Here is a 19,968-nt window from a genome sequence, read left to right as displayed (position 1 = left end):
TGAAGCCAATCCCCGACCCTGAAGCCGGAGAAGGCACCTCTGGTGAGTACACATTTGTAACTACAGTACAGGGTTTAAAAGCAATACTGTTTCATGTTTGATTTGCCCTGAAGACTTGAGATGCATTCACGGTCAGTACAGCTACTGGAAAAGTCTGTTCACATGTCTGGGGATGGAGCAAGAATCCTCTAGGGACATTTCCATGAAGCTCTCCTGGAGGTACCCTGAAAGCCATTGCAGAAGGTTTCTGGGAAGGGCTGCCTTATTTCATCCTCCACAGTAGGACACTTTACCAAGGCAAGCCAGTAGCAAGTATTCTGGAATCACTGCAGCACAAAGCATGGCAGCGAATGGCCCTAGGTTTTGGTCGCATTCAAGCAACATTTGGTCTATATCTTTCTGTGTTAGCCTCAGGAAAGCGATATCTTTCATGGTCAACTGCCTGAAATAGGCAAATTTTTGTAAGGGAACAGTAAAAGGACCCCGTTCATGCTGGGCTGTTTGTGCTTGGCTAAAAGGGATCATCCTGGAGAATAGCCAAGCGGCGGGGGGGAGGGGTTAAGGGATCATCCCAGAGAATAGCCATGAGGTGGGGTGGGGGGAGGTGTGTGCTGCACATCCACCCAAAAGCAGCAACCCCTCCTTTTAAAAGTGAAACCCAACCCATTGCTTGCTATGGGAAAGGATGGCGCTGCAGTTTGAAACCATTCCCACTTGGTATACATAAGAAGCCAACCCCGCGTACCCTGTGCGCCAGGTAAGCCATGTGTCACAGGGGTCCCTCCTCACACTGAACTCTAGGGTACAGATGTGGGGACCCGCATGAAAGACCCCCTAAGCTTATTTTTACCAGCTTAGGTTAAAAACTTTCCCAAGGCACAAATTTCGCCTTGTCCTTGAACAGTATGCTACTACCACCGAGTGATTTAGACGAAGAACAGGGAAAGGACCACTTGGAGTTCCTATTTCCCCAAAATACCCCCCCGAAGCCCTTACACCCCCTTTCCTGGGGAGGCTTGAGAATAAACAAGATGAGCACAGACCAGCCTTGGATTTTTAAGATCCAAAAAACCCAATCAGGTTCTTAAAAAATAGAACTTTATTATTAGAACAAAAAAAAAGATAAAGAGAACAACTCTGTAAGATCAGAATGGAAGGTAGTCTTACAGGCAGTCAGATTCAAATCATAGAGAATCCCTCTAGGCAAAACCTTAAGTTACAAAAAGGCACAAAAACAGGAATACGCATTTCCTCCAGCACAGCAAATTTCACAAGCCAAAACAAAGAAAACCTAATGCATTTTCTAGCTAGATTACTAACTAACTTTACAGGAGTTGGAGGGCTTGCATCCTTGATCTGTTCCCGGTTCCCAGCAAAGGTATCACACAGACAGACAAAAGCCGCCTCCCCCCCTCCCCCTTTATATTTATGACACCATGGCTGCCTGGAAACCGAATTCTGTTGCCCAGCCGTGTGTGATGTGTCACCATACTGGCAGGCTCTCAATATAAAAGGAAAAATGTGACCTTGTACCTAAAGCACATGTGCTGTCTACTGTGAATTGCTGGATTCACTGTGAAAGAGTATCCCTTTTGTTCTCAGAAATGTACCATCTTAAATTTTAATCTCCCTTTTTATCTCCCCCCCACCCCCAGGCGCAAATGTTTCTATGCTCCCCCTATCATCTCCATCCCTGAGGTTACTGCAGATTAGAAAGCGAAAAAAATGCACATGCTCATGATGACATGTCTTCCAAGCTCATGCAGTCCCCCCGCACTGATAAGGCACAGCTTAATGCATGGAGGCATTCAGTGTTAGAGGCCAGGAAAGCATTAAGAGAGCATGAAGAGCAGAGGCAGGAGCACGAAGAGCAGAGGCAGGAGGCGATGCTGAGGCTAATGGGGGAGCAAACGGATATGATGAAGCATCTGGTGGAGCTTCGGGAAAGCCAACAGGAGCACAGACCCCCACTGCATCCATTGTATAACCGCGTGATCTCCTCCCTAAGTTCCATATCATCCTCAACCGGGCGCCCAAGAACGCAGTGGGGGGAGGCTCCAGGCACCCAGCCACTGCACTCCAGAGGATGGCCCAAGCAACAGAAGGCTGTCATTCAAACAGTTTGATTTGTAGCGTGGCTACAAAAAGCAATGTGGCCTTGTCCTTCCCTCCCACCCCACCCAGGCTACCTTGTCAGTTAACTCACTTTTTTATTTTATTAATAAAGAAAGAATGCATGGTTTCAAAACAATAGTTACTTTATTTCGAAAGGGGGAGGGACAGTGGTTTGGTTACAGGGAATTAAAATCAACTAAGGGGAGCGGGTTTGCATTAAGGAGAAACACACACAATGGTTGCACCCGTAGCCTGGCCAGTCATGAAACTGGTTTTCAAAGCCTCTCTGATGTGCAGTGCGCCTAGCTGTGCTCTTCTAATCACCCTGGTGTCTGGCTGCTCAAAATCGGATGCCAGACGATTTGCCTCAACCTCCCACCCCGCCATAATCATCTCCCCCTTACTCTCACAGATATGACGCAGCATACAGCAAGCAGCAATAACAATGGGAATGTTGCTTGTGCTGAGGTCTGACCTAGTTAGCAAACAGCACCAGCAAGTTTTTAAATGTCCAAAGGCACATTCTACCACCATTCTACACTTCCTCAGCCTATAGTTGAATTGCTCCTTACTACTGTCCAGGTTGCCTGTGTAAGGCTTCATGAGTAGGCTGGGTCTCCAAGGATAACTATTAGCATTTCAACATCCCCAACAGTAATTTTCTGGTCTGGGAAGTAAGTTCCTTCTTGCAGCTGCTTGAACAGCCTGGAGTTCCTAAATATGCAAGCATCATGCACCTCTCCTGGCCATCCCATGTTGATGTTGGCGAAATGTCCCTTGTGGTCCACCAGTGCTTGCAACACCATTGAGAAGTACCCCTTGCAGTTTATGTACTGGTTGGCAAGGTAGTCCGGTGCCAAGATAGGGATATGCGTTCCGTCTATCACCCCACCACAGTTAGGGAACCCCACTGCAGCAAAGCCATCCACCATGACTTGCACATTTCCCAGAGTCACTACCCTTGATAACAGAACGTCAATGATTGCACTGGCTACTTGGATCACAGCAGCCTGCACAGTGGACTTGCCCACTCCAAATTGATTCCTGACTGACCGGTAGCTGTCTGGCATTGCAAGCTTCCACAGGGCTATCGCCACTCACTTCTCAACTGTCAGGGCAGCTCTCATCTTGGTATTCCTGTGCTTCAGGGCGGGGAAAAGCAACTCACAGAGTTCAAGGAAAGTGGCCTTACGCATGCGAAAGTTTCACAGCCACTGTGAATCATCCCATACCTGCAACACTACGCGGTCCCACAAGTCTGTGCTCGCTTCCCGGGCCCAGAATTGGCGTTCCACTGTATCAACCAGCCTTACTGCCACCATGGATGTCCCAATTGCCACAGCCCATCCTTTCACGAACTTCTGTGTCCATATCTTCATCAAAATCGTCCTTGTGCTGGTGTCTCTTAGCCCGGTTATGTATATACTCCAGGATAACACATGAGGTGTTTACAATGCTCACAACAGCAGCAGTGCCGGTGAACTGAGTGGGCTCCTTGCTTGCCGTGGTTTGGCATCTGCAGGAAAGCTGAGTTGCAGCAGAAGCGGTGGATGTCGACAACATGGAGAAATTTGCTATTGAGACTGAGCTCATTTACAAGAGCAGGAGAGTAGAGTTGCAGCGGAAGTGGTGGATGATGGCGGTTAGCAGTTGCACCGTCTGCTAACAGCAGCACCCAGGACACAACAGCGGTGACGGTGAGCTGAGCAGGCTCCATGCTTGCCGTGATATGGTGTCTGCACAGAAAAAAGGCGCAAAACGATTGTCTGCCATTGCTTTCACGGAGGGAGGGGCGACTGACGACATGTACCCAAAACCACCTGCAACAATGTTTTTGATGAGTTTCATAAGGTATGGACATGTTGGACTGCCAGTAAAGGAGGTCCATATGAATTTAAAAGAGATAGGGGGAAGAAACATGGAATGGAATCTATAAGGTTGGGCAAAGACTATAGCCTTAGAAAATAATAAGAGTAAGAAATGTACACAACAGGCCACAAAATTGGCAGGGCAACTAACAGAAGAAAAAAAAAAAAGAAGCAAGAGAAGCAACAGAGATCTGAAATGCTTCTGCTCTCCTAGCAGGGTGGCAAGCAGTTCAGAGACATTATACGTTACAGAAAGCACAGGAACAGAATAAAATGTTGGAAATAGCTGTAAAGAATCTTCAAAAAATAGAAGTGCCATCCCCGGTTATAAATATTGGTCAGCAATGGGTTTCGGGTACCTATATAGTGCCTGAAGAATGGAAACAGAAATGGAAAAAGGTGGCCTGAGAAAAATTAAAAGATGTAACATGGAGTGATTGGAATGGGTGCTGCAATGGGGCCTCTGGGAATGACCCAAACTGGCCACGGGCCCTTGCATTGTCTGATAAAAGCCAGGTTCCACTAAAAGCTAAACTGAGTCCTAGACTGGTGTTTGTCAGAACAGGAAAAGTGCACAGGAGGGAGAAGTAGCAAACAATACTTTCACTGTATTGGTAAATCAGATGAAGGAAAAAATGGAACAGTTCACAGAGCACATTAGGAAACTGGAGCTGCGACTTTATCATGGGGGAGTGGACAAAAAAGAATTTCAAAGTGAAATACTGAGAGTGAGCAGTTTAATACCTAAAATTGATGCATTAATACATAGAGTTGCCCCAAAACAGTTAACTGTAGCAGGCAAGGGCACTCTTGCAATCTATTTGGCATGAGGACAAAAGCAACAGACACTGGGGGAACAAATTCAGATATTGCAAGAGCAAGTAATGACCCCTACTCTCATCTCAGAGCCAGGATAAAAACCAGGGGTGCAGGTTCCCAACTGCTTTAACCCACGGAGCCTCAGCTCAGATCTAATAATATAATCTTCTTTCTCAAATATTTTTACTTCAGTTAAGTTTTCCCTTATATCCTCTCTCAGTTTGCTAAACTCACTGCTGCTGCCTGTACTTTAAGATAATTTGATAGAGTTAATCTCTCTTGGCTCAGGTATCCCTCCCTTCCCCTGCACTCCCCGCCTCTTCTCACTTCTGCTTTCTCTCTCTGTTTTAAAAGTTATAGTTATTCCAAAAATCACCATTGCTAAAAAAGACAAAAACAACTGAAAACAGAACAAAATAACAGAGAAAATTAGGTAAAAGTTTTACTTTAAATAAATCCAGTAAATTAATTATTTACACTCTTCAGGAATCAACAGCTGGAATTACTCCTAATTTTCTTGAAGATATGGTTGCCAAGCAACAGAAATGCAGACTCTGCTTCTAATTTTAACCACTGACTAATATTTGAAACATTTCCATATAGAAGAGTTTTTAAAGTAAAGTAATATAAAGAAATGGAAAATGCCTTAACTTATTAATCTAATACAACAAAGGGGGAAAATAACTTCATATGAATTTTTATCAATTCTTATTAAAAGTTTAAAATGAAACGGTAATAACTTGCTTAGTTAGATCTTTAACTCTTTTACTCACCTGTTTATTTTCTATAATGCATTGCTTTAATACCTAAGGTTCTTAATGCCTTATCTTGTATAGTTATAAATATAATTCTGGTGCCATTCAGTTTTAATTGTAATTTTGTCCTGTATATCTTGTATGTTGCTCTGTGCTGTGTGTCACGTGACCACTTTTTTCTTTTATTTTGTTACAACAAGAGTCACTTTTATACTTTTTAAAAATATAAATGGTACTACATTATTTTAATATTATGGTTGGGGTATAACCATCGTAACAGTATTAACCAATTAATTTTTTTTGCAAAAGCTCAAAAAGGCCTCAGTTATAAATATATGTACATATATTTCTGCCTCAACAAATAATGCAATTGCAAACAAAAAGAATTCTCTTTTAGTAATCACAAGGGGATTTTTTAGTCAAAGGAAAAAATGTAAAGGGAAACATCACCAGTAATTCAACAACAGTAATATTAACAAAATGTCAATTTCTTGTTTGGGTTTTTATAAACTTCTTTGCACCTTTATTAAGTATTAAAATATAGTTATAAGAATGTTATAGCAAAAATGGTAAAAAAGATATCAATATAAACTATGTCTGGTTATGTTCCAAAATGTTAAAGCTAACCAAATAATTTCAACACATTAACACCTTTTTTTCCCCAAATACATCTAAGTGTTATGAAAGTTTAATACTCTCAATGTGTTTTCATAGACCAGCATTTAAAATTCAGTTTGGTTTAATGTTTACACTCTTTCTTTAATGTTATGTTAAAGAGAAGTAGTGGTGGTTAAAGTTTGTGCTTCTAAACAGTTAGCAGAAGTGGAATTGGTATCACAAGCAAATTAACTCTAGAAAGCTTGGATAAAAATTCTGTTACTAACTCCTTTGCTAAAACAGAGTGCTCAGCAGGGGAGAGCAGTACTCCCTCTCACAGAAGATCGTGTACATCTATTTCAGCAGTTAAGCACTATATTTAGTATATAAAAAATTAATAATGCACACTAAGTTAATCTGTGTATTAAATCTGGGTTACTGAAAAAAAGAGGAATGTAAAAACTTTATTCTGTTAATCAACTTAAGCTGTTTATGGTTGCATCCCACTGACTGAAGACACCAGAAGACATCAGTACACAGTGAAGAAACCCCCAGGCATCAAGAAAAGAAAAATGAAGTGCTTTATAAACAACAGACTAGCCAACTACACCTCAGTCTACTATATATGGACAATTAGGTAGGCAATCAGCTAAATACCACTAGCTGGACCAGGTCTAACTGTCATTTAAATTGTATATTATTAAGCAAAGTGAGTTCATGTGCTGGTGGTTTTAAATCTTTACCATTGAAATATGAATGAATTTAGCTACTGTGTAAACGCCATTGCTAAACTGTTTAACCAACACACAGGTAAAAATTAAACTAATGGCAGCCAACAACAAAGCAAGGAAACAACAAACCAGCAAAGAAGTTATTTGTACTGTTTATGGAAGTTACATAGTAACTACCATAACCAACTCATTAGGAAATATTTTCCTTTTTTAATCACCTAACCTCATTAGAAACAAACAGCTAGCTGGCATTGGCATTGCTGGTGTATAACAAAAACAGTAATGAGTTGGCAATATGTCAAATTATGCAAACAAATTCCCTGTTAGTAACAGTCAAAATTTGGGGTCAGTGACACTGCATCCTAAATGAAGCAGGTTATTCAAAACATTCTTGTTCGGTGTCTGGTTAACAATTAAATTCTGACACAGCAATATTTGGTAAATTGGTTACTGTCCATTCAGTAGGTTTATCTGGAAGACAGCATCTATAAGAAATAACTGGATCTACGTCAACTACTGGTGTATCAGAGGTATGCAACCAATGGAACACAGAAACTAGCTGTTCCTGTTTCCTGCCTAGAGAAGCTGATCAGAGGATTATTCCTGGGGGAATTCTATGCCACTGCAAACATGCAGAATTTGTGTCTGATGCAGAATTTCCCCCCTACCCCCTCGAAAATACAGTCTGCTGAAAAAGTGCTGCAGTTCCACCTTTCGCCCACCAGAGGCCGCTGTGGCACCAGAACAGCCAGCTGACCAGCAGTAACAGCTAGCCGCTGCGTTCATCACAGCAGCCTGCCTGTGGAGCCAGGTTAGGAAGCAGAGTGGGGCCCACAGGGCTGCTGGGAGATCACAGACTGGGGTTCAGAAGGGCTAGTGGGGGGAGCGGGACAGACTGGATCAGGGGCACAGGAGCTTGTGGGGTGACAGTATTGAATCAGGGGATGAATGGAGGGGCACAGGGAAACAGTGGGTGCAGGCCCACTCAGGGACAGGGACAGACGTGTCTGACTGAATGGAAGAGCCAGGGTCTACATAGTTGGGCTTCCCAACTCCCTAGCAATCCCTCCAAAAAGAAAATGTTCCATACTTCTCCTATCCACACCCAACAACCCTCCTGGTTCACTCCCAGGCTCCTTCCTTCTCCCTCAGTTCCTCCATTACCTCTGACCCCCGAGCCTTTGTACTTCTTCTGAGGGGTGCAGGAAATAAGTTTCTTTTTTGTAGTTTAAATTAATTACTCAAAGTTCTGTATTAACATGCCTAGTAAGGAATCTATTTGTTAAACACACATTTCCTGAATCTTTTTTGTCTGTATTGTTACAGACATACTTGCTGACAAGTATTTTGAAATAAAATTACCAAAATATTGAAACTCATGTGATTATATTATGTTATTTTGACAAATAAAATATGCAGAATTTTAAAATAGTGTCCACAGAAATTTTTAGTTTTTTGGTGCTGAATTCCCTCAGGAATAGAGGGTGACAATCAGCAGTAAGGGTAACCTGTAACATGGATGTACAGTATTATGTAGTTAGTAACTAATTACAAAATATTTATATATAAAGGCCTCATTTGTGATGTGTCTACTCCAAACTTCTGTTTTACTTCTTATATACATAGCACTGTGGGACACCCTGAAATAATGCCTATCCCAGTATTCCAAAACACTCATCCTACTACTAATGATAATACAGATGGTAACTGTAATTGCCCTAATATGAGTGTGTTGCTATCTGCAGAACCAAAGTAAAAGGGCCAGACAACAACAGCAGATTAGAAAAGGATTGTGATGCTCAAATATGAGGCAGTGTCACATGTACACGGGGGGGAGGGATACCTCAGTGGTTTGAGCATTGGCCTGCTAAACCCAGGGTTGTGAGTTCAATCCTTGAGGGGGCCATTTAGGGATATGGGGCAAAAACTGGTTGGATGATTTAATTGTGGATTGGTCCTGCTTTGAGCAGGATGATCTGCTGAGGTCCCTTCCAACCCTGATATTCTGTGATACTATACATATATTCCCATATATATAATATGGGTGTGTGTGCCCAAATCTCAAACATAAAATTACATTCCTCAAAGTTCCTGAGCTAACATTCCCAGGCCCACCATAAGGAACTAAGACATAACTGGAACTTAAAATCTGTCCACCAGTCATACGAGGGAATGTGCAGACCAATGAACAGATGGGGAATGAATGTGGAGAAGGTAAAATAAGGTGGCCCTATAACAGTGTTTAGCCCACTGGGACATCTTCAGTCCATGCATTATGCTTTTTCCGTGACAATGGTTAAAATATCCTCCCCATAAAAAGGCAAAAAGTGGGGGAATGTAGTAGAAAGAGAGAGCCTGAGACATGAGGCCTGGTATAAGGGCCTGGTGTAAGACCTAAGGCCCAAACAAAAGTCAAGCCCTGCCCTGTTATAAAGCAGATGCCGGCTTGCGGGTTCACCGTCCAATACATGAACTTGGCAAGAACAGGGCTGGCGTTGCAAAAACACAAGCACGCCTAGGAACTAAGTAGTCATGTAAGCACATTCTAGAAGGGTAGTGCCAGAAAACCCCAATACAAGGTTATGGTGTAAACACACTCCCTGAAGATGGTACAGGGACTTACTGACCCCTCTTAAAGATACGGTCAGGATCATAGGATGATGGATAGAGATGCTTTGATTAAACCAAGAAGTACAATGTAAAGGGTGGTAACTAACCACATCAGAGGGGCAATAGGTAATTTATTTGTATCAGTGTATAAAAGAGGGGTCACAGACAGGGTGTTATGTTTAGCCGAGGGGGGAATAGAAAGTCCCGCTGTTGACAGAGCTGAATCCATTGTAATGGGCATACATGTGTTAACATACCTGTAACCATTGAGCCAGGACTCTAGGACAGTGCTTCGTGGACAATAAACCTGGCCAAGTTCCTTCGCTACTGAATGGAGCCTGTGGTCTTCTTGGACTGGAGCCTGCTGGACAGGCTATCTGGCCAGAGCAAAAGCAGCACACAGCAAGCACACACACACACAGCCAATAACAGATGACACACATAAGGAGAGGTAACTCACCCTGTGCAGTTAAAAACTACTTTTTTGAGATGTGCCCCCCATAGGTACTCCACTTCAGAGGGTGGGTGGGTGGGTGTTTGCACGCGTCCGTGCGCGCCCCATGCAACTTCAATTGGAAATTTTTATTAGCATCCACTTGGCCTGTGCATCTGTCCCATACATTCTTGTGCCCCACACAGAGGTCTGTGCAGGCAAACTACCCTCAACTCCTTCTCTACCACAATCTTCCATAGAGGAAACTCTGAAGCAGAGGGGAAGGAGGGTAGGTAGTGATCATCAACAGGGGGACAGAGCTCGAAGAACCACAGTTACTGCAAAGGGTGAGTAAATGGAGGTTACTTACTGTACCTGGAGATTTTTCAAAGTGTGTGGTCCCTATCCGTTGTATTCCACAAGTGGGTACACGTGTGCCATGTGCCCAAGTCCAGAAATTCTTCAAAGCAGTGTCTCTTAACGCTCACATGCGCAACAGTTTCTCTCGTGCTCCTGACTGAGGGTATAAGAGGCAGTATGGATCAGTGCCTCTCCTGTTCCTCTTTTTACAGAATCCAAAGCAGAGGGGATGGAGGGCAGGTAGGGGAATACAGTTAGGGACCACACATCTTGAAGAACCTCCAGTTACAATAAGTACCCTCTATTTCTTCTTCGAGTGATTGTCCTTGTGTTTATTCCACACGTGGTTGACTAGCAGAGAGTGCAAGGAAGCTGGTATACAGTTGCAGCTTGAGTTAGAGCATAGTGTGTTATGAACATGTGGACAGACCTCCAAGTTGCTGCTCTGCAGCAGAACGTCCGATAAGGATGATGTGAAAGCAGCTTCTGCTCACATGGAGTGAGCTGTAATACCCCCAGGAGGGGGAAGTTTTGCTGTAGGTATTGTTATACATGTTTCCATAGGTTCAAATTGCGGACTTGAGAGTGTTGTCTGGACATGGCCCTTGTCTCAGGCTCTTAAAATGCCATTTTCAGGACATGTGGTATTTCATGATAGACTTCAATCACATTGGTGATTTACCACTCTTACTTTTCAAGGACGGGATCTCGAGTTCTCTGAGGAGCTGCAAAAGCTAGAAGATGCTATGCTGGAACTCACAGCAGTAAGAGATAATCCTAGGCCTTTCACCCAAACATTTATCAGGAAAGCAAGTTTGCAGGGACCATATTGGACCTTGGCGGCAAAGTCACAGAAACATCAGATATACAAAGATACTACTATGAACACATGGATGTCACATTCATTAAGGCTCCAACACTATCAAATTGCTTCAAAGATCGGGTTCCACACAATAATAATAAAACAATTGGCCTGTTACTGGCAATATACAAACTGACAATCTGCTGGATCACTGTACAAATGTATAGAGTGAGGAAGAAATGGAGACTGCTAAACAAATGACTCCCCCCGTAAGCCTTGCGGGAGCCCTAGGCATAACTAACAGTGTGAGCCAAAGGCTGTGAACCAGCATATGCCAGGCCTTGGCAGAATGGCAACACACTAGGTATTAGAAAGCACATTCCTGACCTGAGAGGATGATACAGAAATGCCCAGAGTTCTCAAGTAACTGCAGAAACACATTTCTAGGAAATGCTACACTCATGGACCCACAGACCCCTCATAAGGTAAGGAGGGAAGGACAGGAAAATGGATGAAGACGTTTTGTTCCAACTGACAGGTACAAGGTACAGGATTATAATGAAAAGCATATGGAATGTAATATGTAACTTGTCTGTATCAATATATGAAAAGAGAAGTCATGCAGGGCATCTTTGTACTAGTTTAGGAGATAGCATCCTGTTCTGTTGATTGAACTAGTACCTTGTAAGGGGTATACATGTTTAATTCCATGACTGAGCGCCTATGTGGCACTAGGACTGTACTTTGTTGACAGCAAACCTGGTTGAGTGTCTTTGCCACCAAACTGAGCATGTGGTCTTTCTTTAGGAATAAGACCGAGGTCTAATGAATCAATATGCTGCATTTTGTTCTAGTGCAGCTAAAATCAGAGCTCCAAGAGCAGCAGCCCTAGCAGCATTAATATGGCAGCACTAGCAACGTTCCACAGCACAACCACCACTCTCCAAAATTCCACATCAAATCACCATGCACATGACATACTTCTAACTTCTAATGCTTTTGGTGGAAGTAACATTAACTGAATTGTAGTAGTTTTGTGGGAGAAGATGGATTTTCCACAGCTAAATTAATGAATAAAATCATGTACATATAAACTGAAAAGCACACTCCTGAACTTGATGAAACATATAAGTAAATGACCCGCATGTTGAGCTAGCTATTTCCCACTGGTTCTACAAATCTAGCAGTACTACTTGCTACTACAGTGTATAGCGCCTCCTTCCCCCAGATAATTTTTAAGAGAGCTTGTTACTAGAGATTAGTGTTTAAAGTTTTACCTTTGTTTTGAAGGCACACCTACAGTAAATATTTGATGTACGAGAGCATGGTCCACATTCTCCTTCATGGCAAAGATTTTCACATGTATGAATGAAATCTATCAAAAATGAAAATGTAAAAATGATTCGTAAATTAAACCTTTTAATTTAACATATTGGTACTTTATATATATGTCATATGAACATCAGTGGTCACACCGCGGCTTCTGCATGAGTTCGGAGCTGCAGGCACAAGACACTGCCTTCAAATCATCCTCCCTTAATATTTCTCATGGACGTGTTACAGATTTTATGTTAAAAAAATAAAAGAATTAGGTGCATTATAAGATTTGCAACTTAAAGTTATGTATTGCTTTGAAATATTTTAAAAAAAGGCTAAAATTGTGCTTGTTCATTTTAGTAAATCTATGGCCTGTAGAGTTTCAGTTCCACAATTTTTATACTAGTAGTATTAAAAATAGACACTTTGCTAAACACTTTTCATATAAATATATAGAATCAAACTTGTGATTTAATGTGGTGTGATTTAACAAAATGAACAATTGAGGAGCACTATGTTAAAAACCATTTTAAACACAAGATTTCCCTATTGGTATAATCTGATTTTTTTTTTTTAAACTGAGAAAAATTAAACTAATTCATTTTTCACTATGTATACTGACCTTCTGTAGGTTATTTAGCTTGGAAAAGGAGAACAAAAATTAGCCATTTCCCATCATATCTGTGGTTCTTCATAATGATTGCCTGCATGGATCCAAACTGTATGAAAGACATAGTGCTCGTGTGCATGAACTTGGCGCTCTTTAGAGAGATGCATCTACTGGAGAAAAAAGTTTGCCCAGCTCTAAAGAGCAAGTTGCTTCATGTGAAGAATACTGAACAGACACAAAAATGTATCTGAGTTTATCTGAAAATTTCCTCTCTCCAGATAATAAGGTCCATAGATCCATTACAGTGGGACCCCAGCCTAATTTGCAGTTTGAAGACTAAACCAGACCTGTCAGTCACTGGAAGGAAATGATCCCACCCCTAAATAGCTTGCCAATTTGAAATAAAATCCACAGCAAAAGATAACCAAACGGTCAGAAGACTAATATGGAATTCATTTCAAGAATAACTATTTATGCACCTCATAGCTTAAGCAAAAACTTCAAAATTTCTCAGCTGAATCAAAAGATACAGTGAATCCCAGTTTCCAACAGAACATCAGCCCCAAGAAGTTCACAGATTGAATTTAAGTATTTGATACAGCGGAGGCTCAATCCATTAATTACTTTGAAAATTAGGGCCAATGACTTAAATTGGCATTGAAAGCTGACCAGGAGCCAGGGGATGTATTTGGTTCCTGATGTGCTCACAATAGCCTCAGCCACAGAACAGGCAAGTACACCCTTCTGTCCCAGCTAGAACCTATGCATCATCTTCACATTCAGTTCTAGATACAGTTAACTACAGTAATCTGCACCCTCAGCAAGTTTGCGGATGACATTAAGCTGGGGGAAGAGGTAGATACGCTGGAAGGTAGGGATTGGGTCCAAAGTGACCTAGACAAACTGGAGGATTGGGCCAAAAGAAATCTGATGAGGTTCAACAAGGATAAGTGCAGAGTCCTGCACCTAGAAAGGAAGAATCCCATGCACCGCTTCAGGCTGGGGACCAACTGGATAAGCGGCAATTTTGCAGAAAAGGACCTGGGATTAAAGTGTACGAGAAGCTGCATATGAGTCAACAGTGTGTCCTTGTAGCCAAGAAGGTTAGCATATTGGGCTGCATTAGAAGGAGCGTTGCCAGCAGATCGAGGAAAGTGATTACTCCCCTCTATTTGGCATTGATGAGGCCACATCTGGAGTACTGTGTCCAGTTTTGGGCCCTCCACTACAGAAAGGATGTGGACAAATTGGAGACAGTCTTGCGGAGGGCAATGAAAATTATTAGGGGGCTGGGGTACATGACTTATGAGGAGAGGCTGAGAGAACTAGGCTTATTTAGTCTGCAGAAGAGAAGAGTGAGGGGGGATTTGATAGCAGCCTTCAATTACCTGAAGAGTGGTTCCAAAGAGGATGGAGCTAGGCTGTTCTCAGTGGTGGCAGATGACAGAACACAAAGCAATAGTCTTAAGTTGCAGTAGGGGAGGTCTAGTTTGGATATTAAGACAAACTATTTCACCAGGAGGGCAGTGAAGCACTGGACTGGGTTACCTAGAGAGGTGGTGGAATCTCCATCCTCAGAGGTTTTTAAGGCCCAGTTTGACAAAGCCATGGCTGGGATGATTTCATAGAATCATAGAATAAAAGGGTTGGAAGGGACCTCAGGAGGTCATCTAGTCCAACCCCCTGCTCAAAGCAGGACCTAATCCCCAACTAAATCATCCCAGCCAGGGCTCTGTTAAGCCTGACCTTAAAAACCTCTAAGGAAGGAGATTCTACCACCTCCCTAGGTAAAGCATTCTAGTGCTTCACCACCCACCTAGTGAAAACTTTTTTCCTAATATCCAACCTAAACCTCCCGCACTGCAACTTGAGACCATTACTCCTCGTTCTGTCATCTGCTACCACTGAGAACAGTCTAGATCCATCCTCTTTGGAACCCCCTTTCAGGTAGTTGAAAGCAACTATCAAATCCCCCCTCATTCTTCTCTTCCGCAGACTAAACAATCCCAGTTCCCTCAGCCTGTCCTCATAAGTCATGTGTTCCAGTCCCCTAATAATTTCCGTTGTCCTCTGCTGGACGCTTTCCAATTTTTTCACATCCTTCTTGTAGTGTGGGGCCCAAAACTGGACATAGTACTCCAGATGAGGCCTCACCAATGTCGAATAGAGGGGAACGATCACATCCCTCGATCTGCTGGCAATGTCCCTACTTATACATCCCAAAATGCCATTGGCCTTCTTGGCAACAAGGGCACACTGTTGACTCATATCCAGCTTCTCATCCACTGTAACCCCTAGGTCCTTTTCTGCAGAACTGCTGCCTAGCCACTTGGTCCCTAGTCTGTAGCAGTGCATGGGATTCTTCCGTCCTAAGTGCAGGACTCTGCACTTGTCCTTGTTGAACCTCTTCAGATTTTTTTTGGCCCAATCCTCTAATTTGTCTAGGTCCCTCTGTGTCCTATCCCTACCCTCCAGCATATCTAGCTCTTCTCCTAGTTTAGTGTGATCTGCAAACTTGCTGAGGGTGCAATCAGTGCCATCCTCCAGATCATTAATGAAGATATTGAACAAAAACGACCCCAGGACCGACCCTTGAGGCACTCTGCTTGATACCAGCTGCCAACTAGACATGGAGCCATTGATCACTACCCATTGAGCCCAACGATATAGCCAGCCTTCTATCCACTTTATAGTCCATTAATCCAATCCATACTTCTTTAACTTGCTGGGAAGAATACTGTGGGAGACAATATCAAAAGCTTTGCTAAAGTCAAGGAATAACACATCCATCGCTTTCCCCTCATTCACAGAGCCAGTTATCTCATCATAGAAGGCAATTAGATTAGCCAGGCATGACCTGCCCTTGGTGAATCCATGCTGACTATTCCTGATCCCTTTCCTCTCCTCTAAGTGCTTCAGAATTGATTCCTTGAGGACCTGCTCCATGATTTTTCCAGGGACTGAGGTTGGCTGACTGGCCTGTAGTTCCCCAGATCCTCCTCCTTCCCTATTTTAAAGATGGGCACTACATTAGCCTTTTTCCAGTTGTCCGGGACCTCCCCCGATCACCATGAGTTTTCAAAGATAATGGCCAATGGCTCTGCAATCACAGCCGCCAACTCCTTTAGCACTCTCGGATGCAGCGCATTCGGCCCCATGGACTTGTGCTCATCCAGCTTTTCTAAATAATCCCGAACCACTTCTTTCTCCACAGAGAGCCGGTCACCTCCTCCCCATGCTGTGCTGCCCAGTGCAGTAGTCTGGGAGCTGACCTTGTTCGTGAAGACAGAGGCAAAAAAAGCACTGAGTACATTAGCTTTTTCCGCATCCTCTGTCACTAGGTTGCCTTCCTCATTCAGTAAGGGCCCACACTTTCCTTGACCTTCTTCTTAGTTGCTAACGTATCTGAAGAAATCCTTCTCATTACTCTTAGCATCTCTTGCTAGCTGTAACTCCAAGTGTGATTTGGCCTTCCTGATTTCACTCCTGTATGCCTGAACAACATTTTTATACTCCCCCCGGTCATTTGTCCAATCTTCCACTTCTTGGAAGCTTCTTTTTTGTCTTTAAGATCAGCAAGGATTTCACTGTTAAGCCAAGCTGGTCGCCTGCCATATTTACTATTCTTTCTACACATCAGGATGGTTTGTCCCTGTAACCTCAGTAAGGATTCTTTAAAGTACAGCCAGCTCTCCTGGACTCCTTTCCCCCTCATGTTATTCTCCCAGAGGATCTTGCCCATCAGTTCCCTGAGGGAGTCAAAGTCTGCTTTTCTGAAGTCCAGGGTCCGAATTCTGCTGCTCTCCTTTCTTTCTTCTGTCAGGATCCTGAACTCCACCATCTCATGGTCACTGCCTCCCACTTTAGCTTCCCCTACTAATTCTTCCCGGTTTGTGAGCAGCAGGTCAAGAAGAGCTCTGCCCCTAGTTGGTTCCTCCAGCACTTGCACCAGGAAATTGTCCCCTACACTTTCCAAAAACTTCCTGTATTGTCTGTGCACCACTGTATTGCTCTCCCAGCAGATATCAGGGTGATTGAAGTCTCCCATGAGAACCAGGGCCTGCGATCTAGTAACTTCCATGAGTTGCCGGAAGAAAACTTCGTCCACCTCATCCCCCTGGTCCAGTGGTCTGTAGCAGACTCCCACCCCGACATCACCCTTGTTGCTCACACTTCTAAACCTAATCCTCCTATTAACCTATTACAGACTGAAGCACCCTCCACCCCAAGGGTCAGCTAAAGACTAGACATTAATTTGAACTCTAAATAGGTCAGACGATGACCAGATGACCACTCCCATGATGCATGCTACCGCTCTTCCCCCAAGCCACCACTGCACAGAGCTGAAATTGCTCTGGCTCTTCTTAGGTCGTTTAGGCCTTTTGCCCCACCCATGCGGCAAGATAGAGAGGATTAAAGGAGGGGACTGTACTGTACAACGTATCAAGGAGTGAGTCTAAGGCAACATGCCCCGAAGGGACTTTGGACTGCAAAAGAAAAAAAAACTCTATCAATCCACTGAAGGATGCAGAGAAATTGATGCCGCTCATAGCTCATTCTTCTTTGTGTTACCCACCATGAGGTTTAGCAGGAATACCAGACACTGCAGTTTATTTAGCATGCCTTTTTGCCAGCCTAATGACATCTGAGACCATTTGTGTGGTAAGGGGGTCAAAGGGTCCCCTGCTCAGACTGGCTGCTTGCAAAGGGTCTGTAATGTGTATTCTGTCTTCTTCCTGGGCTCGTCCATCAGATACTGCTCCATAAAGATAAGCATGGGGTCAAGCTGCTGAAGTCTCAGGCAAACACAAAGGAGGGATTTCCCTCTGTAAGAGGGCAAAACTGACAGCACAGTTTTAATGATTCTGCAGCTGAAGTTTAAAGATTTTTTTTCCTTTCCTTTTCTCCTCAGCAGCAGAGTGTGTCTGTAACTGCCTGCAGAGGTACAGGCAGAATAATAAAGAAAAAATGGTTGGATCTTCATGGACTGGGCCATACACCTTCTTGCCAGAGACTGGCAGGACTGGTTCTGCCTTCAAAATGACAAATAGGCTGATGACTTACTCTCCACAGATCTGTTATACTACGTGAATTTAAGTTGGCCTTCAAAAGTTCAAGGTTTATTGGGAGACTAATGGAGACAAACTCTTAAAAACCCTTGAACAGAACAGGGAGGAAGAGCGTGCCAACACTGACAACCATTTGGCAATAAAGGTAAGGTTGTCAGTAGCATAAGTCAGTTACCTTTTTGCGTAACTGGTGTTCTTCAAGATGTGTTGCTCATGTCCATTCCACAATAGGTGTGCATGCTTGCCATGTGCACCGGTGCCAGAAGTTTTTCCCCTAGCAGTACCCGTAGGGGAGCGCCCCAGCAACCCCTGGAGTGGCGCCTCCATGGCGTGGTATAAGGGGAGCTGCGTGCTCCACCCACCCTCAGTTCCTTCTTGCCAGACAACTCCGACAGAGGGGAAGGAGGGCGGGATGTGAAATAGACATGAGCAACACATCTCGAAGAACACCAATTACGGAAAAGGTAACTTCTTTTCTTCGAGTGATTGCTCATGTGTATTCCACAATAGGTGATTCCAAGCTATATCTGTTGGAGGTGGGTAGGAGTTCACAAGTTCTCAGGATGGAGTACAGCCCTGCCGAACCTGGCGTCATCCCTGGTTTGCGAGACGATTGCATAGTGCGAGGTGAACGTGTAAACTGAAGACCATGTGGAGGCCCTACAAATGTCCTGGATGGGGATGTGGGCCAGGAAGGCAGCCAACAAGGCTTGAGCTCGAGTCAAGTGCGCCTTCACAATCGGTGGCGGGGGAATACCCGCCAGATCATAAGTGCGAACGCACGAAGTGACACTGAGAGACACTGAGTGGAGATCGACCGACCCCTCATGTGCTCAGCTGAGGCGACGAACAGTTGGGAGGACTTCCTGAACGGCTTAGTCTGCTCAAGGTACAAAGCCAGAGCCCTTTGCACGTCGAGCGTGTGGAGGCGGCATTCCTCACTGGACGCGTGAGGCTTGGGGCAGAGGACCAGCAGGAAAAAGTCCTGACTGATGTGGTAGGCGGAGACCACCTTAGGGAGGAACACAGTGTGTGGTCAGAGCCGAACCTTGCCCTTATGAAAGCCGTGCACGGGGGCTCAGAGGTCAGGGCCCTGAGTTCCAAGACCCACCCTGCTGACGTGATAACGAGCAGGAAGGCCACCTCCCACGAGAGGTGGGACCAGGAGCACATGGCTAGCAGCTCAAACGGGAGCCCTGTGAGATGGGACACCACCAGGATCAGGTCCCACTGCGGGACCGGGGGCCTAGCATATGGGAAAAGACGGTATAACCCCTTGAGGAACCGGCCAGTCATAGCATGGGGGAATACTTGTGCACCTGCACTGGCGGATGGAAGGCCGATATGGCCGCCAGATGTACCTTGACTGATGAGGGTGCCAGGCCCTGGGCTTTAAGGTGGAGAAGGTAGTCCAGGATAAGATGGATTGGGGCGGCCACCAGGGAGACATCCTGTTCGGACGCCCATCTGGAGAACTGGGACCATCTTGCCAAGTAGGCACGGCATGTGGAGGGGTGTCTGCTTTCCGGGAGGACACGCTGGACCCCTTCCGAGCATGTCCTTTCAACTCTACTTAACCATTGAGCAACCATACTATGAGGTGGAGAGCTGCTAGGTTGGGGTGGTGGAGGCGACCCCGATCCTGGGAGAGCAGGTCTGGGTGGAGCAGCAACGGCTGTGGCAGAGCAACCACCAGGCCCATGAGGGTCCTGTACCAATGCTGCCTGGGCCACACTGGGGCAATCAGGAGGACCCGTGCCTTGTCCGTCTTTATTTTCTCTAGGACCCTGCTGATCAGTGGGAATTGGGGGAAGGCACAGAGAAACTGGCCTGACTAGGACAGGAGGAAGGCAGAGACAGCACTCCCCGCCTGGAGCGGAAC

At 44.4% G+C, this 19,968-nt stretch overlaps 1 protein-coding gene across 2 annotated transcripts in view; it reads right to left on the bottom strand.

The window, feature by feature from the left end:
• The window catches only part of NFX1 (nuclear transcription factor, X-box binding 1), a 229,281-nt gene that overhangs the window by 119,071 nt on the left and 90,242 nt on the right, over positions 1-19,968 (bottom strand). For both annotated transcript variants that reach the window (XM_084619772.1, XM_084619773.1), the window contains one exon: positions 12,368-12,465. In XM_084619772.1, coding sequence (XP_084475898.1) covers positions 12,368-12,465 — 98 coding nt within the window. The remainder of the gene's footprint in view (positions 1-12,367; positions 12,466-19,968) is intronic.

This window comes from Lepidochelys olivacea (genome assembly GCF_965140295.1).
Source record: "Lepidochelys olivacea isolate rLepOli2 genome assembly, chromosome: 2".
Taxonomy (NCBI): Eukaryota; Metazoa; Chordata; order Testudines; family Cheloniidae; genus Lepidochelys; species Lepidochelys olivacea.
The sequence above is the reverse complement of the archived record's forward strand: the minus strand, read 5'-3'. Positions and strand labels throughout refer to the sequence as shown.